General features: G+C 65.5%; 4 protein-coding genes across 5 annotated transcripts; 3 read left to right on the plus strand and 1 right to left on the minus strand.

Moving 5' to 3' along the window:
* Nucleotides 1-324: 324 nt before the first annotated feature.
* Nucleotides 325-7685, minus strand: LOC137161133 (carnitine O-acetyltransferase-like). The gene is made up of 14 exons (XM_067560229.1): nt 7562-7685; nt 6323-6547; nt 5800-5918; nt 5538-5591; nt 5116-5281; nt 4588-4762; nt 4195-4373; nt 3775-3875; nt 3264-3383; nt 2955-3077; nt 2667-2802; nt 2247-2309; nt 1990-2127; nt 325-1353 (listed from the first exon to the last, which is right to left on the minus strand). Exons 1-14 carry the CDS (start codon nt 7625-7627, stop codon nt 1102-1104), a joined length of 1917 nt encoding a protein of 638 aa, XP_067416330.1. The 5' UTR covers nt 7628-7685; the 3' UTR covers nt 325-1101.
* A 2019-nt stretch (nt 7686-9704) lies between these two features.
* Nucleotides 9705-14050, plus strand: PPT2 (palmitoyl-protein thioesterase 2). 2 transcript variants are annotated; one of them, XM_067560231.1, is made up of 9 exons: nt 9705-9822; nt 10628-10823; nt 11588-11741; nt 12037-12132; nt 12245-12352; nt 12432-12515; nt 12643-12727; nt 13102-13156; nt 13383-14050. In XM_067560231.1, exons 2-9 carry the CDS (start codon nt 10659-10661, stop codon nt 13524-13526), a joined length of 891 nt encoding a protein of 296 aa, XP_067416332.1. In that variant the 5' UTR covers nt 9705-9822; nt 10628-10658; the 3' UTR covers nt 13527-14050. The 2 variants fall into 2 exon arrangements, with proteins under 2 accessions (XP_067416332.1, XP_067416331.1); XM_067560230.1 differs by lacking the exon at nt 9705-9822 and adding an exon at nt 10013-10067.
* A 995-nt stretch (nt 14051-15045) lies between these two features.
* On the plus strand, nt 15046-17288 carry LOC137161141 (doublesex- and mab-3-related transcription factor A2-like). The gene is made up of 2 exons (XM_067560239.1): nt 15046-15139; nt 15611-17288. The coding sequence occupies exon 2, from the start codon at nt 16317-16319 to the stop codon at nt 17286-17288; it is 972 nt and encodes a 323-aa protein (XP_067416340.1). The 5' UTR covers nt 15046-15139; nt 15611-16316.
* Nucleotides 17289-17368: 80 nt separating this feature from the next.
* On the plus strand, nt 17369-25642 carry LOC137161152 (myomegalin-like). The gene is made up of 8 exons (XM_067560252.1): nt 17369-17555; nt 17694-17792; nt 17869-17982; nt 18082-18219; nt 18525-18704; nt 24311-24481; nt 24621-24800; nt 25330-25642. Exons 1-8 carry the CDS (start codon nt 17394-17396, stop codon nt 25453-25455), a joined length of 1170 nt encoding a protein of 389 aa, XP_067416353.1. The 5' UTR covers nt 17369-17393; the 3' UTR covers nt 25456-25642.
* The last annotated feature ends 5 nt before the right edge of the window (nt 25643-25647 follow it).

Consider the following 25647-nt stretch of genomic DNA (forward strand, 5'->3'; position numbering starts at 1 on the left):
GAAGGCAGCAATGGGTACGGGGGGGGGTCACTCGGGGGTCCCTGCGTATCCCTGGGATGGTAGGGGTTGGGGGGTCGACCCGTGGGACCTGCCCCCCCTCAGCCCAGACCCCGATCACTCGCGACTGGGGGGCGCTGGGGCGACCCACGAGGGGTCCAACCTGACGCAGATGCCCCCCCCCCATGAGCGCAGGGCAAGGGCCACTATGGGCAGCCCCCCCGGGGCACAGCTGGGCTCCCCTCCCCCATAACCACCCCTCAGGTGACCGTTGGCCCCTCCCCCCTCGCGCCGCTTCCCCGCCCGCTTCCCGCCCTTTTTCATCGCGCGGCCCGGGCGGCTGACTCTGCCCGGCAACTAGTGACCGCGCACTGGGCGGCGGCTCCTGATTGGCTGCCCGCCTGAGCGGGAGGGGAGAGAAGCCCGGAAGTGGGCGGGAGCCTCGGAGTACCACGAGGGGGCGTGGCCGCAGAGAGGGCGGGATTATTGGGAGGGGAGGAGCTAATGGAAGGGGGAGGAGCTATTCTGACTCCCTCCTTCCCCCGTTACCCCAAAGTGGCCCTAGGGGCCCCATTGCCCAGCAGGGAGGTGGGAGGGTGGGGGGGGGGGCCCGGCGGCGACTTTGGGTGGGGGCCCTAGAGCCCAGAGGGAGTTGGGGGGGCCCAGCAGGGAGGTGGGGGGGCCAGAGACGGGGGGTCCCCTGGGGCCCATCCCCCCCGAGCCGACACAGCCACGTTAAAAAATCTCCGCCTGCATTTTATTCATTTTCCATCTACCACAGCAGGAATTCGCCCCCCGTCCCCCCCCCCCAGCCGACCGGTGCAACTGAGGGGGCCCCGCCGGGGATTCTGGGTAAGGAGTGAGGACGCATTTCGGGGGGAGGGGGTGGCACACGGCAGGGGCATTGTGGGTAAAAGGGGGGGTGGGACACAGGGAGGGAAAAGGAGGGGTGAGGGTGGCACTGTGGTGCATTCTGGGTAGAGGGGCAGCCCAGGACAAGGGAATTGTGGGTAAAAGGGCCGAGGGACATGGGGAGGGCGGGTAAGGGGGGGCGAGGGTGGCGCTGGGGTGCATTCTGGGTGGGGGGTACATGTGAGGGGGTGCTCAGGGCGGCCCCTCCCTCTCCCCCTCCCCACCCCCTTGCCCCACGGGGTCTGGGCGCCCCCCCAGCAGGCGGGAGAGCTGAGCCAGCACCCCCTGCAGGGTCTGCGCCAGGCGCTGGGCGTGGGTCTCGCGGCAGCAGTTGAAGGCCGTGACGGCGAAGTTGACGTGGGCGTCCAGCGGGTTGTAGCAGACGCCGTAGCCGTCCGGCACCTGCGGCCCATACACCATCAGGCAGTCGGAGCGCGCCGCCACCTGGGGGGAGGAGTGGGGTGAGGGGGGAGACACCCCAGCCCCCCGGCCCCAGCCAATGTCCCCCACCTCACCCTTGCCCCCCGCCCCCCAGCCAATGTCCCCCACCTCACCCTTGCCCTCCACACTCCACCCTTCCATGCAGAGGCAGGATAAGAGCCCACTACTGCTGCTCAGCAAAGGAACACCCCCCAGGGTGGGGCGGTGAGAGAGGGGGGAGCAGAAAGGGGGGGATTAGTTGGGGGGCAGGGGGGATTAGTTGGGGGGCAGGGGCCCACCCCTGCCCGGTGAGCAGCTGGGAGTGCGTGGCGATGGTGTACAGGGAGCTGTGGGGGTGCTTTGGCGGCTATTCGGAGAGCACCATGGGGCAGATGGGGGGCGCCGTGGGGCGTACCTGGCCAGTGAGCAGTCAGCAGTACATGGCAATGGCGCAGAGGGAGCCATGGGGCGCTGTGGGAGGTATTTGGGGGGCGCCGTGCGGCGCTTTGGGGCAGATGGGGTGCTGTGGGGCGTACCTGGCCGGTGAGCAGCCGGCAGTGCATGGCGATGGTGTAAAGGGAGCCATGGGGGCGCCGTGGAGGGTATTTGGGGGGTATTCGGGGGCGCTGTGGGGCAGGTGGGGGGCGCCATGGGGCGTACCTGGCCGGTGAGCAGCCGGCAGTGCGTGGCGATGGCGTAGGCCGTGTCCATGAAAATCTCCGGCAGCCGCTGCCCGTCCCCGATCGCCGCCAGCTTCAGCCCCAGCAGGTGCCGGTCGATGCCCTGCCCGGCCAGCACCTGCGGGGAGAGGGTCACAGCCGGACGCCTGGGTCCCAGCCCCTGGCCCGGCTCCCCGTGGGGAGGGTGGCCCGGCCCGGATGCCTGGGTCCCAACGTGGGGGGAAGGAGGGTGCTCACCTGTTCAGTCCTGGCGCTCTGAGACTCCACGGCCGCCTGCAGCAGGGACAGCGTCTCTTCATCCTGGGGGGAGCCGGGTCAGAGCAGGGGGCAGGGCTGAGCTGTGGGGGGGGCACGCACCTGGCCATGGGGCTCATCCAAGGCAGGGGCCAGGAGCAGCATGGGTGTGGATGTGGGGGGCAGAGGTACCTGGCCGGGGGGCGCAGTGGGGGGAGGGGGTAGTTGGTTGTGAGGCAAGTCCATGGTGCGGGCTAGCCACAGTACAGGAGGGCCGTTACCTGGCCGGGGGGGCGCAGTGGGGGGTGGGGGTACCTGGCTGTGAGGCACAGCGGGGGTCAGGGTACCTGGCAGGAGTGTCCATGGGGGCACCAGAGGGCAGCACAGGAGTGGCTGTGGGGGGCACAAGAGGGGGCACGGTACCTGGCCGTGGGGCGCGTCCATGGCGCGGGCCAGCCGCAGCACGGGGGGGGCCGCGGGGCGCACGGCGTCCGTCCGGCCCAGGTGGAAGCGGCGCAGCGACGCCACCTCGCTGGTGGCACAGAGCGAGCCGTGGGTCCTGGGGGGAGATGGGGGGGGTCAGCCCCACGTGGATCCCCCCTACTGCCCCTCCCTCACCCTGCCTCCTCCCCCCATCCCCAGGACTGCTCCCATCCGTGCCCTCTGCCCGCGCCGGGGACCCCTGCCCCACGCTGTGGGGCTCAGCCCCACCTGTAGTAGGCCAGCTGCAGCGCCACCTGGAGCAGGGAGTCGGGGCGCAGCCCCCAGCTCTTGGGGAGCCCCTGCCCGAACCCCCGGAAGGTAAAACAGCTGATGTCCAGGTCCGTGATCAGGCTGGGGGGAGGAGAGGGAGGTTAGAGGGTGGCTGGGACCCCCTGCCCCACGGCTTCCCCCTCCCCACCTCATAGAGCCCCCCTCAACCCTGCTGTCCCCATCCTTTCCCCACACCTTATTCCCTCCCGTGCCCCCCAGCTCCCAGGTAGCCCCGCCCCCTCACTGAGCCCCGCCCCCGGCTCTCACATGTCCAGGTTCTGTTTGGCTCGCTCGATGTCATGCTGGATCTCGGGGGTGATGTAGAAGTACAGCTTGGGGGGCAGAGGCAGGGGCGTCATAGGCGAGCGTGCCGTGTCGGGGTCCTTGCTGCCGGAGACCCCAGGGAGACGGAGGTTAGACAGGGGGTTCGGCCCCCCCAAACTCACTGTGCTGGGTGGATCGCCGCACCCCACAAACAGCCCCCCAATGTAGAATGTCCTGCCCTTTTCACCCCCCACAACGCCCCACCTCGTCTCCCCCTGCCAACCTCCTCCCCGCCCCATTCCCAAAACAGGAAGTCCCACCCCTCTCTCCCACCAGGCTATTCCGGCCCCACGGTGGAGGTATAGAGGGATCTCTCACCCCAGCTCCACCCCTCCGACATTTCCCATCCTTTTTCCATTGGGGGTCCCCCCATGCCAGCCCGGTGGGGTTGATCTGGGGGTGCCAGGGGATCACAGGTTTGGGAGCATCCCCAATGTCCTGGTTTAGGGGTTACCAGTAATTGAGGACATGGTCGATGATGGTGGCAATGGGGGACCCGTCGGCCACGGCCTGTTCATACAGCACCCCACAAACGCCATCCTCCCCCACAATGAACTGAGGGCAGGGAACAAGAGAGAGAGCGCACTCAGACCATGGACCAAGTATGCAAGACAGGAAGTCCCGCCTCTCCCCTCCCACTAATCCCAGAACGGGAAGTTCCACCTCCCCCCACAATACACCCATGCTTAACCCAAACCAGGAAGTCCCGCCTCCTTTCTTCCCTCAAACTAGGCCGCCCTGCCGTCTCACACATGGTCCCGCCCCTGCAGTGCACACTAGGAAATTCCCCCTCCCTTCCTACCGTTTTTTCACCACCTCCAAAGCTGGAAGTCCCACCCCCCCCCTGCTCCCAAAGCAGGAAGTCCCGCCTCACCTGCAGGCTCTTGTCAAACCAGCGGTTGCCGCTGTTGGAGTAGCTGCCGCCCCCGTGCAGCATCTGGGCGGCGACACGGCTGGGGTAGCGCTCGTCCGACACCTTCAGCACCGGGGCGTCCAGGCAGACAGTGAAGAGGCTGCGCTGGATGCACCGGGCCGACTCCCGGTTCAACCGGTCTGGGGGGCGGGGCGAAAGGGGACGGGGTCACCGGATGGGACGGCCCTGCCCCCCACAGGTCAGCCCCACCCTCTTGCAACCAGGCAGGCTACAAACCCCAAACTTCCCCCCGTTTTGGGGTCCCCCTTTCGCCCCTCCGAAAACAGGAAGTCCCGCCTCTTCTCCCCCGTTACGCCCTCTGGCCCCACGTGTGCCGGCGTCCCCCCCCGGTACCTCGCATGAGGGTGCTGTAGGCCTGGCCCCACGTGTGCCGGTGGTCGCTGGTCAGCAGCCCCAGCGGCTCCTTGTCCGTCTTCCAGGACAGCCCCCGGATGCGCTGCAGCTGCAGGTGCAGCTGGTCCACGGTGAGCGGCGACCCGTCGCTGTTGTACACCTCCAGCTGGAAAAACTGGGGGGCCGCCCCGGACCCCGCGGGGGTGGGACACGTCAGGCACCCCCGGGGAACCCCAGACCCCCCCAACCCCGCCCCAGCCGCCCCGCGAGTGTCAAACATGGCGTGCACCCCCAGGGACTCCCCAGACCCCCCATAATAGATCCCCCAGATCCCCATCCAGACACCCCCACCCCCTGGAGTCATGGACACCCCAGACTCCCCCAGAAACAGCCACAGACCCCCCCCTACCCCAACCCCTGCATCCCACGAGTCAGGACCCCCCAGGTGCCAGACACCCCCCTCCCAACACGGACCCCGCAGCCCCGGGAATCCTGGGCCCGGGGCAGTTCTGGGGGCCCCGGGGGTACCTGGAAGTTGCGCACGACGGTGATGAAGGTGGGGGGCCGGCGCCCGGGGGGGGGCAGCAGGAGGCCGTCGTGTTTGGGGCCGGGCAGGCGGCAGGAGGCGAAGATGCGGCTGTACTGGGCCATGCACTGGGGGTGCCCCCCCCGGTACTCCACCAGCAGCGCCTGCCTGGGGGGGGGGCACATGAGAGAGATGGCAGAGCCACCCCCGCCCCCTTCACCCCCGCCCCTGGGGCAGCCCCTCCCCTGCCCCTTTCACCCCCGCACCCCAGGGCAGCCCCTCCCCCGCCTCTCCCAGCCCCACCAGGGCCTCGGGAAAACCCCCTTCCCGTCCCTCAGCCCCCACCCCCAACCCCTGCCAGCCCCCCCCAAATTACAGACCCCTGCGATGCGGGGGGGAGGGAGGGGGCGCGTCGGGCACTTACTGTCTGATCTTAGCCTTGAAATCCAGCACCCCTGCGATGAGCTTCGCTGCGAACCTGGGGGGTGGGGATGGGACCGTCTCAGTGCCCCTCACTTCTGACCTGCAGCCCCCCTGCCCCTCACTCCCAACCCACAGCCCCCCGATAGCCCAGCTCTGCCGGTGCCCCTCACTCCCGACCCACAGCCCCCCCTGCCCTCCCACCCCTCACTTCCGACCCACAGCCCCCCGCTAACCCAGCCGAGGGCTCCCCCACCAATACCCACCTGAGCTGCCCCCTCCAGTCGCTATAGTCCTGTTTGGGGAGCACGACGGCCGGGCTGGAGTGGACGGCGAGGGGTAACCGGCTCTCCAGATACGCGCTCTGCACCCACCAATCTGAGATCTGGGGGGCAGGGTCGGGAACAGAGCGGGGTTTGAATTGGGGGGTGGTTATGGGGCCTTTGACATAAGCTCCCCCCTGCAGCCATCCCCCCCTCCCCGGCTGAGACCTGGCACAACCTCATTGCACTGATGAGTGAGAGCTATTAGCGCTCCCAGCCGGGTCCTCCCATCCCCGCCCACCTGGGTCCCTGCATCACCCGCCCTGGATGCTGGGTCCCTGCCATCACCCATGTTGCCCCCAAAACACTCCAGGGACCCTCACGGGACTCCTGGGTTCCCTCCCAAACTCCTGGGTTCTGCTGGTTCGTCCCAGGACTCCTGGGTTCCCCACCTCTCTGCCCCACAGGATGCCTTATTCCCCCTCTTCTCCAACGCCCGGACTCCTGGGTCCCCTCCCGGCTATACCCAGTTCTCCATGCGGGCCGCTCTGCGCTCCAGCTGGGCCTGCAGCCGCTCCCCCTCGCCGCCGGGCGCCCCAAACTCCTCCACCAGCTGCCGGGTTTCCTGCAGCTCCTCGGGCGTCACCAGCACCTCCAGCGAGCGCAGGTAGCGCTCCAGCGTCTGCGCCAGCGGGGGCACGGGCTGGCGGGGCAGGGGGAAGGCCGAGGCCAGGCATCTCGAGGGGGTCCGCTGGAGGGAGAGGAAAGGGGGAAACTGAGGCAGGCCCGAATGCACCAAGAGCAGCCCGGCCGCGCCTGCCCCCCGCCCCTTTCCGCACAGCTGGAACTGCAGCCGCAGGGTCGCCAGTGCACGACATGGAGCCTTGCACGGGGGGACCGGGTCCCACGCGTCCCGTCCTGCCCTGCCCCGGGAGCCAATGCAGAGCTGCAGCTGCGAACATTTAAATGCACCAACGGCAGCCTGGGTCTGATGCTCCCAACACGGGGCTTGCAACCGCCGCTGCCTGCGTGCAACGTTGTGCGTGCAACGCCCCCCTCCCAGCTGCAACTCTGCAGATCTGCAGCCCGCCACCTGGACGGCACGACTGCGAAAACTGCAACGCACCGAGCGGTGCTTTGCAACGTGCAACCTCGGCGGCAGGCTGGTAGAAAATGCAGCCGTGGCCGCCTGCAGCCCCGGCCACCTTCTCTCCAAGCAGCACCGGCAGCCTTGCCAGTGCAACTACAGCAAAAGCCCCACGGCAGCAGAGGGGCCCCCCGCCCGAGTCCGGCTGCCAGTGCAAGGGGAGGGACCCCGGGACGGCTGCGCTTTTCTCCTGCTGCACACGCAGCACCCCACGTCCACTGGGTGCTCGCACCTTTGCGGCTGTGCGAACTCAGCCTGGCAGGGCTCCCGGTGCGTGTGCAACCTGAGCAAATGCACACCCGCCCCCCTGCGAAGCTGCAACGTCCCCTCCTGCAACCGCAGCCGCCTCGCGCTGCAAAGGGGCGAATGCAACAAAAGAAGCTGCCCTGCCCCGCCTGGCGTGCAAAGCTGCAGCCCGCAGCCTGCCCTGCTCGCACGCTTGCCAGGGGCAGGGGCACGACCGCACGGCCGGGGCAGGGCCAGGCCTGCACTTTGTCCCCTTCGCAAAGCCACAAAACCCCAACCAAACCCCGCCTCCTGCACTTTGCAACCGAGCAGCTGCTTGCAACACTTCTGCTCCGGGAACGCTCCGCTTGCAAACCCCGCCGCGCCACTCACCGGGGCGCGAAAACCCGCCCCCCGCCTGCAGCCCCGGGGCTGCAAGAGAAACCGCCACCGCCCCATGGCTCCCACTGCCAGCTGGGGGTCGCTTGCACAGGTCCCAGCTGCTCGGCAGGGCCTGGGTGGGGCCCTGACCCGGCTGCAATCGGCTCGCGTTTCCTGCAGCCCGAGTCCGGGCAGGAAACGATTCTGCAAAGGGAACGAGCCGCCGCCGGCCGGAGTTTGTCTGCAACGCGCAGGGGGAGGCAGGGCCTCGGCGCGGGGCGAGCCGGCTTTGCCGTGGCCCTAACACCGCCGGGAGCCCTGGGCTCTGTGGGGCGGGGGGACTAGTGGTTAGAGCAGCGGGGGCTGGGGGCCAGGACCAGCTCTCCAGACGTGGCAGGGCTGGAGTGGGTTTATTGGGCACACGCTGAGCACGAACACGAACACGAGTGTTTTATGGATCCTGCGTTAAATCCGTGCACGTCTCCCCCTGCGCCGGGCGGGGATTGCGCCGTAATCGCTGTGTGGGCTGATAGTTTATCACTGCATCGATTAACGCAGGCAGACTGGCCACACGGCTGCGTCAGGCGCTGTACGGACAGACAGACTCGTCCACACGGCTGCGTCAGGCGCTGTACGGACAGACAGACTCGTCCACACGGCTGCGTCAGGCGCTGTACGGACAGACAGACTCGTCCACACGGCTGCGTCAGGCGCTGTACGGACAGACAGACTCGTCCACACGGCTGCGTGTCAGGCGCTGTACGGACAGACAGACTCGTCCATATGGCTGTGTCAGGCGCTGTACGGACAGACAGACTCGTCCGTACGGCTGCGTGTCAGGCGCTGTACGGACAGACAGACTCGTCCATACGGCTGCGTGTCAGGCGCTGTACGGACAGACAGACTCCTCCACACAGCTGCGTGTCAGGCGCTGTACGGACAGACAGACTCGTCCATAGGGCTGCGTCAGGCGCTGTACGGACAGACAGACTCGTCCGTACGGCTGCGTGTCAGGCGCTGTACGGGCAGACAGACTCGTCCGTACGGCTGCGTGTCAGGCGCTGTACGGACAGACCCACTCGTCTGTACGGCTGCGTGTCAGGCGCTGTATGGACAGACAGACTCGTCCGTACGGCTGCGTGTCAGGAGCTGTACGGACAGACAGACTCGTCCGTACGGCTGCGTGTCAGGCGCTGTACGGGCAGACAGACTCGTCCGTACGGCTGCGTGTCAGGCGCTGTACGGACACCTCGCATGTGTCTCTGGTCGCTGGGCAGCAGGACCAGTTCACCCCTTTTCACTCCGCCTGTGTGTTATTAGCCTTGCTGGCGTGGCGGCGCATTATTGCACTGGGCGTGCGGCGTAATCAATAAACCCTTTTCACCCGACTTCTCGTGCGTTGTTAATAAACACACCTGGCCACTGACTCGCACCTCGCGTGAAATCAGGTTTTCAGCAGGCGGCCGACCCGTTGTCTCGGGATCGTCGCCGTGTCCGGTTCTCGCGCCGTTTCGTTCCTTGTAGGAACGGCTCCGTCTTTCCGTGGCCGGTGCAGTAGCCGGGGTGTGAACCCGCCGTGCGCGGCCGTGCCGGGCTCTGGAGGACTCTGCGTTAAACGCGTCTTGCAGCCTGCGGCTCGTCAGCCCGGCTTCCTGCGCGGCAACGCTTCGGCGCCCTTAGCGCGGCAGAGGACGACCGCTGCACGAAGGAACCCCGGCGAATTCCCGCCCCGCCCCGGGCCTGGCTCCGGGGGGATCCTCGGGGCCAGAGCAGGAAGCAGTCAATCCTGACTGCAGGGCCCCCACGTGGGGGGGGAAGGATACACTTTACCGGGGCCCTGGGGGGGCCCGGCCCAGGCTGCAACCCCCATGGGTCTGTGCGGGGGGGCCGTGTTACAAGTCTGTCCTGGCCCCCCAGAAACGACACATGCCCTGTTGTATTACCGTGGCCGCGAGAGACGAATCCCCCCGCGCTGGGCTGCACGCGGCCATGGGGGTGCACGGCCTGGCAGCGGTTTCTGGGCCGCCCGGGAGTCGCCGCCTGGATGTCGCCCCCGGCTCGTTTCCCACGTGTCCCCCCCCCCCCCCCTCGGCTTATCTCCCTCGTGCCCCCCCCCTGTGTTTTCCCTTCTCCTGCCAGGCCCTTGAGCAGCTGGAGCCCTTGACTTCGGCCGGACAAGCTCTCAGCCGGCTGCCAGTGTTTACCTGCAAACCGCAGCCGGGCGGGCGGCCAGGACCCGGGTTCTCCCTGGCCGGGGGCAGTGGGGTGTAGTGGTGAGAGCAGGACGCCTGGGGTCTCTCCCGGGGGGGGGGGGGGGGGGGGGGGGCTGGGATTTTTTCCCGCCTCGGGGAAGTGGGGGGGGGGACACCTTGGAATTCTCAGACTCCGGTTGCCAGGGAAGCCTGCGCGGTTGCTGGGGCCGAGTTCCGGAACTGACGCCGGCGGGGGGAGGGGAGCGTTCACACGGGAGGGAAAGTAAACAAGGGCCCGGCCGGATCGAGGGGGGGCCCCGGCTCAGGTAAGATCTGCCCCCCCGGGGCTGTGGCGGGAGGGGAGTACGCTGGGGGGTGCACTGCGTTACTGGGGGTGCATTAAAAGGGGGGGCTGGGAGGGAGGGAACCCAGGAGTCCTGACTCCCTTAATGAGGGGGGCCCGCATGGGGGAGGGGGAAGGAGGCCATGAGCTGGAGGCCCCCTGAGGCCATGGGGGTGCTAGGAAGAATTGCACTGTGGGGTGACCCTCCTATTGCGTTCACCCCATAGATTGTGGGGGGCACTGAGAAAGGGGGGTTCCTTAATGAAGCAGCATGGCCCCCCGCCCCATTGCAAAGGGGGGTGCTGTGGGGGATCTGGATGCCTGGGTTCAATCTATCCCAGCTCGGGGAGGGAAATGGGGACTTGTGAGTTAAAGCGGGGAGGTGGGGGGGACTGGGAGCCAGGACTCCTGGGTTCTCTCCCCCATGCTGGCAAAAGGGGGTGCAGTGGCGGGATCTGGGGGTGCAGTGGTGGGATCTGGGGGTGCAGTGCAGGGGGAGGTGAATTTGGGGGGTGCACCATAAAATACGTTTCTTCTATCCAGAGCCCCCCCGCTGCGGTGGGATTCCAGGACAATGGGGCGACCCCAAAGGAACTGGGGGGCGCTGGCCCCCCTCTGCCTCCTCCTCCTCCTCTTCCTCCTCCTCTCGCTCAGCGAGGCCTACAAGCCGGTCATCGTGGTGCACGGCCTGTTCGACAGCCCCTCCGACTTCAGCCAGCTGCGGGGCTTCATCAACCAGGTCAGCCCGGACGCCTGGGTCCCCTCCCCGGCTCTGGGAGTGGGGGCTAGTGATTACAGCCGGGGGGGGGAGTGGTCTAGAGCTCTGGGAGTGGGGGCTAGTGGTTAGAGCCGGGCGGGGGAGCTGGTGCCAGGACTCCTGGGTTCTCTCCCAGCTGCAGGCAGGGGAGGGACACTTGGCTCGCAGGAACTGGAGCAGAGGCTGCTTTTCTCCACCCCCCGCCCGGCTGGCTCAGGCCCCTGGAGCTAAAACAGCAGGTGGAAAAACATCTGACCTTGACGTGACACCGGCCTGCAGGCAGTGGGGTTAGAGCAGACAGTCAGGACACCTGGGTTCTCTCCCTGGCTCTGGGAGGGGAGCAGGGGCTAGTGGTTAGAGCAGGGGGTGGGAGCCAGGACTCCTGGGTTCTGCCCCGGCTCCAGCGTGGTGGCGGGGGTTGGGGGCCAGGACACCGGGGTTCCATTCCAGACATGCACGGTGACCTCGAGCACGTCCCACCTCCCTCCCTGCCTCAGTTTCCTTCCCGTGAGCCAGGCCGGGCCTGGCAGGCGGGTTGAGCCAGTCGGAGCAGAAAGTTTGCACTGAACTCCCAGGATGACAAACACCCAGTGACCGCCGCTCTCGGATGCTCCCTGCCCCACGCCCAGCTCGCCCAGGGGGCAACGGAGCTGGGGTGGGGGGAGCCGAGGGCCGGGCAGTGGGGGGCTGCGGGTCGGGGGGCAGGGCCGGGCAGGGGGGCGCTGACCTGTCTCTCCCTGGCACAGACCCACCCTGGCACCAACGTGACGGTCGTGGATCTCTTCGATCACAGCCAGAGCCTGAAGCCGCTCTGGGTGCAGGTGGACGGCTTCCGCCAGGCCATTTCCCCCATCATGCAGAACGCGGCCGACGGGGTGCACCTCATCTGCTACTCCCAAGGTGCGCCCTGGCCCCCCGGGGGGGCGCCGTGACCCCCCACGCCCTCCCTGCCAGGCCTGGGAGAGCGGGGGGCTGCGGGTGGGGCAGGGAGGCTGGTTGTGGGGTGTCCCCCCCCCGCTGCTCACGGCGGGATCTGCCTTTGCCCCGCTGAGGTTGGCCTGCAGCCGGGTCGGGGCAGGTTTTATTCATCTCCCCCTGTGGTGGGTGGGGGAGGTGCAGGCTCTTTAGGGTGCTCCCCCCCCCCCACAGGGCCATCACGACTCAACCCCCCTCCCCCCGCGCTTCCTCTCCCCAGGGGGACTCATCTGCCGAGCGCTGCTCTGCACAATGCCAGATCACAACGTCGACACCTTCATCTCGCTGTCCGCCCCCCAGATGGGGCAGTACGGGGGTGAGTGGGGCCAGGCTGGGGGTCGGGGGTGAGGGGCGCTGGCAAGGTGGGGGGCGGGGGCTGTGGGTCCGGGGCGAGGCCTGTCTCTGACTCCCCCCTCCCACCCCCCCAGACACCCAGTACCTGCAGTGGCTCTTCCCCAGATACATGAAGTCCAACCTGTACCGGTTCTGCTACACCCGGCTGGGCCAGGACGTGTCCATCTGCAACTACTGGAACGGTGAGCGCTGGGGGCTGGGGGGGGCTGCGGGGGGGGAGGTTCCCCACAGACTCTGACCTCTCCCCCCTCTGCCTTCCAGACCCACATCACCAGGACCTTTATCTCCACAGCAGCAACTTCCTCGCCCTCCTCAACAGTGAAAGGGTTAATCCCAACGCCACAGGTAAGGGGGCGCCCCTCACTCCCCACCCGCAGCCCCCTGGTTTCTCCAGGCCAGTCACTGCAGGGTGGGGGGTCCAGAGCTGGGGGTCCCCCTGCCCCCCATAACTCCCCTCCCGTCTGCCCCCCAGCCTGGAAGAGGAATCTCTTGCGGATCCGGAAGCTGGTTCTGGTCGGGGGTCCGGACGACGGGGTCATCATGCCCTGGCAGTCCAGGTGGGTGGCGCTGGGGAGGGTCGTTGGGGGGGTCCTGGGAGCTGGTGGGGGGAGGGGATGATTGGGGGGGCTGTGGAAAGGGGCGATGGAAGTTGGGTGGTTGTGAACTTGGGGTCTGTGGTGGGTTGTCCTGGGACTGTGGGGCAGACGGGGGATGCTGGGGTGCTGATGACAGGGACGTAATTTGGGGGCCGGCCAGGATTTGGGGGGTTGGGAGAAGGCTGACGTTGGGGGTCCCCCCACAGGGTGAGATTTGGGTTACAGGAGGAGGGTGTTGGGGGTTACAGAAATGGGGGGCCAGACCCACGGTTGGGTCTGCAGCTCTCTGTGACCTGGGTGCCCCCCAGTGACCCCCATCTCTGCCCCTCAACCAGCCTCTTCGCCTTCTACAACAGCAACGAGACGGTGACGGACATGCAGCAGCAGCTGGTGAGCAGGGCTGGGGGGCCTCGGTGGCGGGGGGGGGCTGGCAGCCAGGACTCCTGGGTTCTCCCCTGGCTCTGGCTGTGATGCACAGCGGGGGGGGGGCGGGGAGGGGGCTGGGGGTCTCTCTGTCTCTATCGCATCGTGACACTCATCTCTTCCCATTTCTTGTGCCCCCCGCCTCCCCCGCCCTCTTTTAATCCCCGATCCCCCCCCATTTCACGGCCCCCAGGTTTACCTGCAGGACAGCTTTGGGCTGAAGACGCTGGACGCCCGCGGCGCCATCGCCCGGTGCCCGGTGCCTGGGGTGCAGCACACGGCCTGGCACTCCAACCGCACCGTCTACACCGCCTGCCTCGCCCCCTGGCTCACGTAGCGCCGGGGGGAGCCGGGGGGGTCCCCCACCCTGTTCTTCTACCCCCCCGAACCACGGGCCTGTTTGTTACCTGCTGGGTGTTCGGAGCAGAGGGGATCCCGGGGGAGGGCCCTGGGGGGGCTGGGATTCTGGCAGCTGGGATCTTGGGGGGCTGTGGCTGGGATCTGGGGGGGCTGGGAGCCTTTTCCCCTTCAGGAAGTGATTTTTAAACAAAACCGGGGGGGGGAGAGTTTTAAACCGGGCCGTCTTTCATGTAAGAGGTACCTAGTCTGGGGGGGCCCCGGCTCCCCCCGGCCCCGCGTTTTCCAGTATTAACCCTTCCGTGCCTGGCACAAGGGGCCGGGCCGCGCTGCTTTATTCCATGGAGGAATCAGGAGTTTTGGGGTGTCTCCCATGCCCCCATTGTGCCCCCAGTCCCCTCCTAGCTCAGGGGAGGGGGCGTGCACATGGGTGCGGGCAGGAGTGTACCCCCAAAAGGCAGGATATGGGGGACCTGCTATGTGGGGGGTCCATTAGCACAGGAATTGGGGAGGGGGTAACAGGAGCCGATGCATCTGAGGAGGTGGGGGGCAGCCCCCCCAAGCCGTGCTGGTGGATTTGAGGGGTGATGTGGGGGTGACAATGGGGCAAGTTAGCCAAGGGGGGGGGCGCTGCCGATGTGGGGGGTAGGGGGAAACCTCCAGGCTTGGAAGGCCATGTGGGGTTCCCTGCAGCCCCCAGGTCGGAGCTCCCCCGTTTTGTGCAGGGGGGGCTGCCTGGCTTGCGCCGCCTGTTATTAAAATATCGGGGTCCCTGGCACAGCCCCCCCAAAGTGAAGTTTACATATTTACAGGGTGGGATGCAGGGGGGGCTGCCGGCGTGAGTCGGCGACAACCTGGGCCCCCCCCCCACCGCCCCCAGGATGGGATGCAGGGGGGGCGGCCCTGCCACTGCGGCCCTTCGGGGGGGGGGACGCCCCATTTCGGGGGGGCTCTGTTTTCTGTGTATTTACAATAAAAGCACTTTGGTCCCTGCCTTGGCTCTGGCGGTTTCTTGGGGCGGGGGGGAGGGGAGAGAACCCAGGCGTCCTGCCCCCCCCCTTCTCTGCCAGGCTGTCACATTCCATCAGGGTGACGGGGAGGGGGGGGGGAATTAAAGGGCCAGGCCCCCGCCTTGCAGCGAGGGGGGAACTATGCTGATCTGCCCCCCCAACCAATTCGGAGCCGGGGGGGGGGGCAGGGGCAGCGCCGCTCACAGGCCGGGTCGGTCAGTCCCGAGGGGTCCTGCCGCCCTTCCCCCCGGAACCCCTCCCGGCTGGCCCTGCCGGGGGGGGGGACGGGGGATTAGCGGGTTAATCCAGCTTGTCTGGAAACGGGCTGCAGGGGGGGGGCGGATTGGGGGGTAAAGGGGGGGGCCGGCAGGACAGAGGCAGCTGAACCCCCCCCAGACAGACACGCAAGTGAGAGAACGGGAGGGGGGGGTAGGGCTGGGAGCTCGGCCCGGACTCCTGGGTCCCCGCCCCGACTCCGGGCGGCGGAGCGGGCCCGGCTCAGGTGTCTCTCGGCAGGTGGCTCCCGGATGCGGGGCGGAGCGGCCGGGCCGGGCCCTTCTGCAGCACCCGCGGGGCCGGAGAGGTGACGAGGCCGGGGGGCGCTGGGGGGGGGGTCACCCCAGGGCCGGGGGTGCGGGCGAGGCAGGAGCCGAGGAGGGGAAAGTCCCGGCTGCGGCTCAGAACCGGCCCGGACGCCTGGGTTCCCCGCCCGGCGCTGGGTGTTTGAGGCTGGAGCCAGGCCAGGAACCGGCCCGGACACGCGCCCCAAAGCGCCCCGGGAGCTGAACCCGGAACCCCCCCGGCATCGAGCCGGATCCTTGGGGCCCCCAGCCCCCTCCCTCCCCTGCAGGCTGCCCCCCACCCCTTGGCCCCCCAACTCCTCCCCAGCCCAGCACCCCCCATTGGGGACTCCCTCAGCCCCCCAGGGGCTGTCCCTGAAACCCAGTGTTAGGGTGGGCCAGGAATGAGGGGCACCGGCAGAGCTGGGGGGGGGGATCCCGGGACTGGTCTGACTCCGGTTCCACTGACCTTATTTTATTTGCTCGCCTCCCAGCCTGGCTCGGTTCCGCCCCTTTCCCAGCCCCCGATTCGACTCCTCCTGGCGTGGGGCGGACGCGCGATCTGGATCCGGTTCCAGCCTCCGGCAGGACCTAGCTCCGGGGTCTGGACCTTGCTGACCTCCGGAGAAACGGGACGAATCAGCCGGCTCTAGGACAGGCGAGATCCCAACCCCCCACGTTCTAGACTTTCACCCCCCCCAGTCCAGCACCGACCCAAGGGAAGCTGCGCGACGCCCGAGGAACAGAAAGGTTCTGGAGCCTGGGTTCTAGAGCCTGCACCAGCCCCGTGGCCTGCGAGCGGCCTGTGACGCCGGGAGAGCCAGGTTCTAGATTCCCCCACGTTCCTAGCACCTGGTTCTAGTGCACCGCGGGGTCTAGAAACGCCCTAGGCACAAGCCAGTCTAGAGCCGCGTCTTAGACCCGACACAGCCGCTGGAAGGGGCCGGGTGTGGGAGGCCCAAGGCGGACCTAGAACAGACGCCAGTTCCAGAGCCAACACCCCACCCCCGACGTTGGTTTGTGTGGACGCCCAACCACTAAGAAGAACCACTGGGTTCTAGATCGCACCCGGAGCTGGTTCTAGAGCTGGTGTTGCTCTAGACCGGCAGGACTCCAGCAGCCAAAGGCAGGGCTCCGGCGCGGGCGAGCCCCAGGGCGGGGAGCCCCCCGGGGAAGTTCTCACTCCAGCTCCAGCCCCCCATGGAGGAGCTCGGCGACACCTGCCGGCTGTGTGGCTCCGAGCTGCAGGGCAACCAGCGCCGGTGGCTCTTCCACCGCGACCCCCGGCCCCCCGACCTGCGGCTGCTGCTGGCCCACGTGCTGGGCCGGGAGCCGCCGCGCCGCGGAGACGGCCGGGGCGAGTTCCTCTGCGGGAAATGCGCCCAGGCGCTGGGGCGGCTCTTCCGCTTCGACGCGGTGATCGCCCGGGTGCAGGCCCTGTCCCTCGAGCGGCTCCGGCGCCTGCTGGTGGAGAAGGAGCGCCTGGCCCGCTGCCTGCGCCACCTCCACGCCCGGCGTGGCCCCGACGCCGGCCTGGCCCCCGGCGCCCAGCCACCCGACCCGTCGTATCAGCGGCTGCTGCAGGAGGAGCTGGCGCTGTCTGGGCTGGAGTGTTGGGCCGAGGGCGGGGGGCCGGGCGCCGGGAGCCCGCCCTGCCAGAACCGCTGGTGCCACGGCTGCCACGGGCTGCGGGTGGCCGATTCGGATTACGAGTGGGTGTGCCGGACGCCGCGGCGGCTCGGGGCGGGGTCCCCGACGTTGCCCCTCTGCCGAGACAAGTCCCAGAGCATGCCGCTGGTGCTGGGGGCGGGCGCCGGGGGGCACCGCGGGTCCCGGCTCTCCCTCCGCTCCGGGAGCCTGGGCACGGCCAGTTCCTGCTCCCTCCTGTCCCTGGACGCCCTGGCCGGGCCGGAGACGCTGGGGCAGGCGCTGCGGGCGCTCAGGGGCGTCGGGAGGCGGGCGCTGAGGGCGCCCCGTGGCAGTCGCATCCCGGTGCTGGCCGGGAGGGCAGCCCCCCCCGCCCTGCCCAGAGAGATGGAGGAAGACGCGGAGGAAGACGAGGATCTCGGGGATGAATTTCTGCCCCTAGGGGTGAAGGTAAGAAGGGAAATGAGGGAGAGAACTCAGGCATCCGGGCTGCCTGCCCCCCCCGCCCCCCGTTCTCACCACTAGTCCCCACTGCCCCCCCAGAGCCGGGGAGAGAACCCAGGCATCCAGGCTCCCAGCCCCCCCCCCCCATTCTCACCACTAGCCCCCCCAGAAGAGTCTCTCTGGGAGATGTCGGGGTGCAGTGTCTGCTTCTCTCCCTCCTTGCAGGATCTGGGGGGCCGGCGGCTCCCGGCGCTGACGGGGGCCGTGGGGCAGCTGATGGGGAGGCTGGTGGCCGCCGAGGCGGAGCTGAGGAGCCTGCGGGCGAAGATGGGGGGCCCCCCCACCGAGGTGCGGGATTTGGGGGGGCTGAGCCCCCGCCCCTGCAGCGCCCCCCAGCGCTGCCCTGGGGCCGGCCTCGTCTGCCAGAGGCAGCGCCCCCTGCTGCCCTGCCCCAGCCCTGCAGCGCTTCCTCTCTTTCTCCCGCAGGACGTCGGGGTCCCCTCGGGGCCCGGCCCCATGCGGGGCCAGGAGTGGCTCCTGGGGCCCCTGGCTCGGTGTCTGCACAGCAAGGAGGCGGCGCTGCAGGTAGGAAGGCAGCAGCGGAGGGGTGGGGAGGGGCGGCGCCCTGGCGACAGCTCCTAACCCCCCCTCTGCCCCCCAGGACTGCCTGGCCGCCCTGGAGACCCTGGCCCCGCCGGGGGCCGAGCCCCCCGCCCTGGAGACCCTCGTCCTGCACCTCTGCCAGCGGCTGAAGGAACGGGACCAGGCGCTGGAGGTAGGTGACCCCCCTGCACCCCTCCACCGGCGCTGCCGCCCCAGCCCCTTGGGCCCCCTCTGGCCCGGGATCCGGTCCCAGCTTCGCTCTCTCCCCCAGCGCCACCTCGCCGATGGCGCCTCGGCCCGGGCGCAGGACCAGCGGGAGCTGACGCGCCTGCGGGAGACGCTGCGGGACAAGGATGCTGACCTGGGCCGGCTGGTGGCCGCGCTGCGGGCCGGGGAGCAGACCGTGCACGTAAGGGGCCTGGAGGATCCCCAGCTCGGGGGTGGGGGGGTCGGCCGGGATTTCCCAAACCCCACACCATAGGGAGTGCACCCCCAGGAGCTCCCCTCCTGCCCCATGGGGGATATGCCCCCCCCGGGATCCCTGCCCCTCTGCCCCATGGGGCAATACATCCTGGACACTCCATGGCCCCTTTTCCCCATGCGGTATACACCCCCCCATGCCTCCCTGCCCCCTTACCCAGGGAGGGGATCCCAACGGGGGAGATGCCCCCAGGCACCTCCCCACACCCTGTTTGGGGGGCGGGGTGTCTCCAGGCCCTGCGCGAGATGCTGGAGCAGAAGGAGCTGGAGCAGGGGCAGCTGTCGTCGCTCTGCGCCGTGGCCCAGGACGCCTGGTGCCAGCAGGACCAGACCCGGGCACTGGCCCTGCAGGAGAAGGAAGAGTTGGTTGCCGCCCTACAGGCCGCGCTCACCAGCAGCACCAAGGACATGGAGGTAGGGAGCCCCCGACCCCTGGCCTGCGTTTGCCTCAGGGGCCAGGCCCCAGAGCAGGTGCTATGCAAAACAGCCAGTGCAACAGTGATCTCCCAGCTCTGGCATGCTCCAGGACAGCTGCCGCGTATAACATATATTGCAACAAATTTTTGCCACCTACCGGCTGGTCCCAACTCCCCTTCTGCTTGTGTTAGACTGAACAGCCACAAGCCCCCGATGGGGGCTGTGTTTAACCCGAGTTGCAATGAAGTTTCGCCTCACCTGATATTCCCCAGAGTGGGGGGATGCTCTGCTTGGGTTGATCCTTCTGGGCAGGGGTGGGCTAGAACATCAGTTGCAACAGTGCTTCCAACATCACATCTTCGTGGATTTTAGCTGCACCCTGCATTTAGGCTGTAACACCTGGTGCCGCAAAGTCTTCTCTGCCCGCTAGATCTTCAGTGTCTGTCAGTGGGGGGCTGCGTGCGGGCGCCCCCATGTAGGTGCTCTCCCGGCTCCGTGCAGGAAACCCTCACGTGCGAGCGAATCGACACGACCACGAAGGCCCCGACCAGGCTTATTGCAGCTGAAGCACAATGAGAAGCGACATATTGCTTCCAGGGCCGTGTCAAACAGGAGTGCGCCGTTACATGGGACCGGCACAATTAACGGGGGGCTCGCCATTCTCCCCGAGGCCGGGCAGGTCCGTCCCTCGGACGCTGTTACAGACACGTTTCGTTCTGCCTCCCTGACGTCGGCTGACACGGCCCCGCCCCTGCACCGGCTGGGTCGGGTAAAACATCCGTTTGTCACATGCAGAGACATTTCCACCCAGCCACGTGTCATGGCCGGGGGCCGGGGGCCCAGTTAGCGCCTTGCTCCGAGGACCCGCCGGCTCTGCTCTGCGTTGTGGAGTTTAGTAACGCTGTGGAAGTATCTGTATCTGCAGCAGGGGCTCCGCGTGCCAGCGTCCGGGCGGTCGTACGGTCCCAGCCCGACTCCCAGGCTGCATAACACACTGGCCAGTCTTTGCGCTTAGGCCTCCCGCCTTGGCTGGTTCCGCCTGACTTCAGGCTCTCACGGCTCCTACGTTTCCCCCCCGTTCTTCTCTGTTTATGGGGAGGCTGTTTTACCCAGTGTCCCGGGAAAGCATCATGCATGGACCAAGGGGGACCCCGCGGTTCTCAACCTTCCCAACCCGCTGTACCGATATCGGGAGGCTGGTTTGTCTTGTGTACCCCGCTTAAAAACGACTTGCTCACAAAATCAGGCGTAAAAATACGGCCGCGTCGCAGCCCTGCTGCTCCAGGAAAACGGCGGCCTGGCTCCTTTTTCCCACAGCGTCACAAAACGCGTCAGTTGGAACACAAATCGTGCGCTTGCATTTCCGTGTGCGGTACACGGAGCCGTCTAAGCAAGTCACGGGCTGTGTGAAACTGTAGCGTGCTCCGACTTCGCTGGTGCTTCTTGTAGAAGCCGGCAAAGATCTAGCTGAGTGGAAGTACCTGCTGGAAGACCCTGCGTATCCCCCAGGTTGAGAACCACTGGGCTAAACTCCGTTATGTGAGCCCCCGTTGTCGCCCTCCCTACGCTCGTGTGTGTCCCCCCCCGTGTTCGGCCCCGTCCCTCGTGCGCCTGCCAGACGGCTTTTATTTCCCACTTATTTTTAGTCCCTTCTGGCGGGGCCGGGCGTGGCCGGCCCGGGACTTTGACTGAGGAATGTAGGTTTACCATTGAACTTTGGAGCCACTCCCACGTCATTAACGCATATGGCTAAGGTGTGTGTGTGTGTGTGTGTGTGTCTTTCAGCGCCATGTCTGGAAGAAGGAGAACAGAAATGTGCTGTCGGGACATTACAGAGGCGGCCCCTGTGTGTGAATTCCTTGTGATCACGGACGGCGCGGCGCTGTCTGTCCAGCTGCGAGTTACCGTCCCGCTGCCTGGCACCTGCAGGGCAGGAAACCGGCCCGGCTGGCTTCTCTGTGCCAGTGGTTGTGTTGCTGTGACACACCCAGAGTCAACGTCCATCGGGCGGTTTCTCACAGATGCTGCCTTCCAGGGAGCCTCCTGCAGGGACAGTCAGCGATGTGTGACAGGCTGGGTCAGAATTGAATAGCGGGGCCCAGACACAGACCAGGACAGTTCTCAGTCACACGTGCCTCAGGCAGGAGACGCGGTCGCTCACCCCAGAGTGAGACAATTCGGGGTTGTTTTGTTTGGTTGGTTTTTAAACTGGTTTGTTTTTTCTTTGCCTTTATCTCGTTTGCTGCCACTGGCTTGTTCAGTTTTCCCTGTGCGTGGGTGAAACAGTCCAGCCGTGCTACGCACGTGGGGAATGCTGCACAGCAACACAGGGATAACGCAGCCATGCATGTACCTGTAGGAGCAATCGCCCAGTTAGAGGCGCCACTTTTAACAACCGGCGCCTCCCTTCAGCAGAGCCCAGAGGAGACGTTACATTGAAACGAAACCAGATTCCAGCCAAAATGAGAAAAACCAAAGTTCCCGTTAAGTCAGGTCTGTGCAGATCCGCTGAGGGCATTAAACGTTTCTAACGCTTTGCTGCGTTTGGGGAACCCGCCGAATTTGTTTGGTTCCCTTTAACGTCTTTGCAGCAGAACCAGCCAGAGCAGAATGAATTGTTAGACATTTGACCAGTCTTGCTACAACTTTCTTAGAACCATATTTCAGTCTTTAGTGAAGGTGCAGAGACGTTTAGAAACACCCCAACAAGAAACTGATCTTTGCTAATATCACCTTTGCATTCCTGGGGAGATTTCCCCTTTCCTTTGTTCCTTTGAATAGAAAAATGGTGATGAATAATTTAATCCTTTGTCTTGTTTGCAATTCCATTATTTGTTGAGGCAAAAATAGACCTGTCCAGGTGTTTATAAATAAGGCCTTTATGAAGTTCACAGAGAAATTGATGACGATGCTGGTGATAGCCCAATCCTAATGTTAAAACAGTCCCACTTATGTTCAAAAAAGTATAAAATGGACGTTTGTGAGTTGCATGACACACAGCAGAGAACACAGGACGAGGTGCGTGACATACGAGACAAATTTACAATTAAAAGCAAGTGGCGCCCGTATTACGAGCTAAAAGTCTGTAGGCCGCGCGTCTTAGAAACCAGACAGGCAGAGCAAAGAGTTCAGCATTGAAATAAGCGAGTTATTAGCTTTTTATTTTAAGAATTGATTCAAAAATTCATATCACATTGCTGGTCAGGTCGGTTGTGTTCATTTAGGAATTTAAGGCAGTTACTTGATTTTAAAACGTCTTTATATGGACCAAGGAACGCCCGTGTTTTAAATATTAGTGAGTGGTTAGGATTAGATGTGGCCTGAATTTCTGTTGCTTAGCCACCACCGTGTCTTCAAGAGAATTCCCTCCGTTCCCGGGAAACGTTGCCAACTCTCTCGAAGTGGCGTTTTTTCCCTGGTTTTTTCCCTCTTTGTTTTCGTTCTGTTCGGTTTTCAGTTACTTCGTCTTTTTAGGAACGCTGGTTTCTGGAATAACTGCAGCTTTTAACAAAACAAAGAGCGAGCACAAGCCAGGAGAGGTGGGAGCTTGGGGGGGACAAGCAATCTCGGAAGGCAGCCAGACGTGAGCCAAGCGTGAGATTAACGCTAGCCGGGTGTCTAAAAGGGCAGGCAGCAAGAGAGGTTTTAGCAAACAGACGCTACACAGGAAAACTTACCTGGTACGTACAAATATTGAAGAAGGAAGGTTTTCGCTGTGAACGAGGAGTGGAAGGGGGTGAAAGCAGTCGGGAACCCGCACCCCGGCCCTGGTTTTTATCCTGGCTCAGAGAGGCGCGTGGGGGGCTGTTACCTGCTTTTGTAAAACTTGGGTTTGTTTCCCCCGCATCTCTGGCTTTCGTGTGCCTGCCAAGGGGACTGCAGGAGTGCCCTGGCCCGCCGCAGTAACTCTTTCTGGGCCTCTCCAGGTGTTGAAGCATTCAGTTTAGGTGTTCAATTCCCCGCTCCGAGCTTTTCACTTTGAAATTCTTTTCTGTCTAGTCCCGAGTGGCAGCCCCCGTCTTCGAATGTGCGCTGGGAGCTGCTGCTTCTCCCGCCCGTGCACCATCGTCTCCCGTTCTGACAGGCACCGGGCTAGGTCTCCAGCCCCGTGTTACCGGAACCTGGCTGTTATCAGACGGGGAGGGTTGCCATGGGCCGGGTTCGTTTTTTAATTTTGCTAGGGCCACCTTTTTTCCATGTCTGCCCCACCCCCCAAGTGCTACGAAAGCAGCCGGACGCTGCTGCTCTCCTCCCGGATTTATGCTGCCGGGACGGCGCGTCTCTTTTTGCTGAACTTTCAGCGGCTGTTTCTAGATCTTTGTTTTCCTGGTTCATTCGCTCGAGCAGATCCTGTGTCTGACCTGCCAGCAGAGCCTGATTTCGCCGGTGCCGGCCCGGCCGGGTTACCCCTCTAACACCTGCGTCGTATTCGTCGCTGGCTCCGGTTTTCTGTCGTCTTGGATCGCGCTTCCTGCTGAGGACAGCGCGTTCACTTACCAGCGCAGCGGGCGAGGGTCAGTCTGGTCTGTGTTTCGCTGGTCAGTGGGGGGCTGCGTGCGGGCGCCCCTGGGCAGACACTGTCCCAGCTCCGCGCAGGAAACCCTCACGTGCGAGCGAATCGACACGACCACCACGGCCCCGGCCAGGCTTATTGCAGCTGAAGCACAATGAGAAGCGACATATCGCTTCCACGGCCGCGTCAAACAGGAGTGCGCCGTTACATGGGACCGGCCCAATTAACGGGGGGCTCTCCGTTCTCCCTGAGGCCGGGCAGGTCCGTCCCTCGGACGCTCTTACAGACACGTTTTGTTCTGCCTCCTTGACGTCGGCTGACACGGCCCCGCCCCGGCACTGGCTGGGTCGGGTGAAACATCCGTTTGTGCCATGCAGAGACATTTCCACCCAGCCACGTGTCATGGCCGGGGCCAGGGGCCCAGTTAGAGCCTTGCTCCGAGGACCCGCCGGCTCTGCTCTGCGGTTTGGACTTTAGTAACGCTGTGGAAGTATCTGTGTTTGGAGCAGGGGCTCCGCGTGCCAGCGTCCGGGTGGTCGTATGGTCCCAGCCCGACTCCCGGGATTTATAACACACTGGCCCGTTCTTTCGCTTAGGCCTTATGCCGTGGCCTGTTATGCTGGGCCTCAGGCTCTCATGTCTACTCCAGCAGGTGCTGTAGAGAAAACTAGTTGCAACACTATTTCCCACCTTGTAGCTCGTCCTTGCTCTTCCTCAGGACAGGTGCTGTGTATAACATCAGTTGCATCAATATTTGACTCAGTTGCTATTTCTCAGTTCAGTTGCTTTGCTGAGGCAGGTGAAGCCTGTAACATCAGTTGCAACAGTGTCTCCGAGTTCTGGCTGTTCAGGACCATGCTTTCCCTACTTTTGCTTGCCACGACAGGTGTTGTCTGACTTGTCAGTTCCAACAGTATTTTCATCAGCTGCCCATCATCAGGCAGCTTCTGTAGGTATGATTCTCAACAGGTGAGGGCTATACCATCAGTTGCAACAGTATTTTCTTGGCTGAGCTCGTAGTTCCCCCTTGGGCAGGTGCTGTGTAGACCATGGAGGGTAACAATGCATCTCTCTCTCTCCCCACACACAGGTGCTGGCCGAGTCCCTGGAAGGCCCGAGCCCGGGGCTGCTGCAGCGGCTGCGGGAGCAGGAGGGGCTCCTGGCCGAGGCGCTGGCTGAGCGGGCGCGTCTGGGCGCGGCGATGGAAACCCGGCTGCAGGAGGCGCTGGCAGCACAGGCGGCCGCAGAGCAGCAGCTGCAGGTGAGAGAGGATGTTTGGGGCAGGGGGGCAGGATGGGGAAGACAAGGCAGGATTGGGGGGCTGGGCATGATGGGACGGGGCAGGGTTGGGGGGGTTGGGGGTGCTACCGTGCGGTAATTCTCACTTCCCCCCACCCCAGGATCAGCTGCGCGGCTGTACCCAGGCGCTGGCCGAGCGGGCCCAGGAGGCGGGGGCCCTGCGAGGGCGCCTGGCCCAGCAGGCGGGGGCGCTGGCCGAGGGGGCCACGGCCCTGGCGTGGTGCCAGGCCGAGCTGGCCCAAGTGCGGGGGCTGCTGGAGGAGCGGGACCAGGCACTGCTGGTGAGGGGGGGGCGGGGAAGCTGGGCTGGGAGGGCACCAGAGGTGGGGGGGGGGGCGTGAGGGACCCGCGTTTGCGGCACGGGTGGGGGGAGCCGCAGCCACCCCTGCAGCCAGCTGCCAGTGGGGGCTGCTGGAGGAAGAGCCGCCAGGGAGGGGGACAGGTTTGGCGCCACCCACTGGCTGCAATGGGAATTGCAGCCACCAGGCTCAGCCCTGCAATGAGTTGTGGCTGGCCTCTGCCTCCGCTGGTGGCGGGGGGCTAAGCCACTGGGTCTCCCCCCTTCCAGAAGGCTGCCCAGGAGGCTGAGGAGAAGGGGGGGGTGCTGGCTGCTGGGCGGGGCCGGGGGGATGAAGCCGGTGCTGTGAGTGGGGGGCATGGGGCGGGGAGATAAACTGCTAGGGGGAAGGTGAAGGGGAAGGAGCCGTAGGGAAAGGGGGGAGCAGCAGCTGGGGGGGGGGCAAAAAGGGGGGGAGGGGAGAGAATCTCTCCCACCCTTGCAGCTCCGCTCTGTTTTTGTCTCTCTTCCAGGTCTTGGGTCTGGCGTGTGGGGGCTCGGCTCTGCCCCTGCCAAGGCCGCAGCTGGCCCCCGAGAGCCCCCCCACTGGTGATGGCACTGGGCTGAAACTGATGGGGGCACTGTGGGGCATGGGATAGACGTTGGCTGGGGGGCAGCTCCTGCCCCACACAGCAAGGGGACGGCGCTTTACTTCAGAATGACTCGCACTGGTGGGGGGGTTGGTATTTACAATGTCAACCAACGTGGGGTTGGGGTAAATTCCTGCCAGGCCGTGGCTGGGGGTGTGTGTCTGGGCTTTGTTTCCAATGGGGAGGGTCTTGCCTGCTCCC

The sequence above is a fragment of the Emydura macquarii genome, unplaced genomic scaffold (genome assembly GCF_026122565.2).
Source record: "Emydura macquarii macquarii isolate MOO-44397 ecotype Brisbane River unplaced genomic scaffold, CSIRO-AGI_Emac_v2 contig_2249, whole genome shotgun sequence".
NCBI lineage: Eukaryota > Metazoa > Chordata > Testudines > Chelidae > Emydura > Emydura macquarii.

Bases quoted from the DNA above. Each gene is read 5' to 3' on its own strand.
- LOC137161141 (XM_067560239.1), top strand. From the start codon at position 16,317: ATGGAGGAGCTCGGCGACACCTGCCGGCTGTGTGGCTCCGAGCTGCAG.
- LOC137161152 (XM_067560252.1), top strand. From the start codon at position 17,394: ATGTCGGGGTGCAGTGTCTGCTTCTCTCCCTCCTTGCAGGATCTGGGG. The intron at 17,556-17,693 runs GTGCGGGATTTG...TTTCTCCCGCAG, and splicing joins TGGGGGGCCCCCCCACCGAG to GACGTCGGGGTCCCCTCGGG. The intron at 24,482-24,620 runs GTGAGAGAGGAT...CCCCCACCCCAG, and splicing joins CCGCAGAGCAGCAGCTGCAG to GATCAGCTGCGCGGCTGTAC.
- LOC137161133 (XM_067560229.1), bottom strand. From the start codon at position 7,627: ATGGGGCGGTGGCGGTTTCTCTTGCAGCCCCGGGGCTGCAGGCGGGGG. The intron at 5,919-6,322 runs GTATAGCCGGGA...CCTGCCCCCCAG, and splicing joins CGGCCCGCATGGAGAACTGG to ATCTCAGATTGGTGGGTGCA. The intron at 3,384-3,774 runs GTAACCCCTAAA...GGTCTCCGGCAG, and splicing joins GACCATGTCCTCAATTACTG to CAAGGACCCCGACACGGCAC.
- PPT2 (XM_067560231.1), top strand. From the start codon at position 10,659: ATGGGGCGACCCCAAAGGAACTGGGGGGCGCTGGCCCCCCTCTGCCTC. The intron at 10,824-11,587 runs GTCAGCCCGGAC...TCCCTGGCACAG, and splicing joins TGCGGGGCTTCATCAACCAG to ACCCACCCTGGCACCAACGT. The intron at 12,353-12,431 runs GTGAGCGCTGGG...TCTGCCTTCCAG, and splicing joins CATCTGCAACTACTGGAACG to ACCCACATCACCAGGACCTT.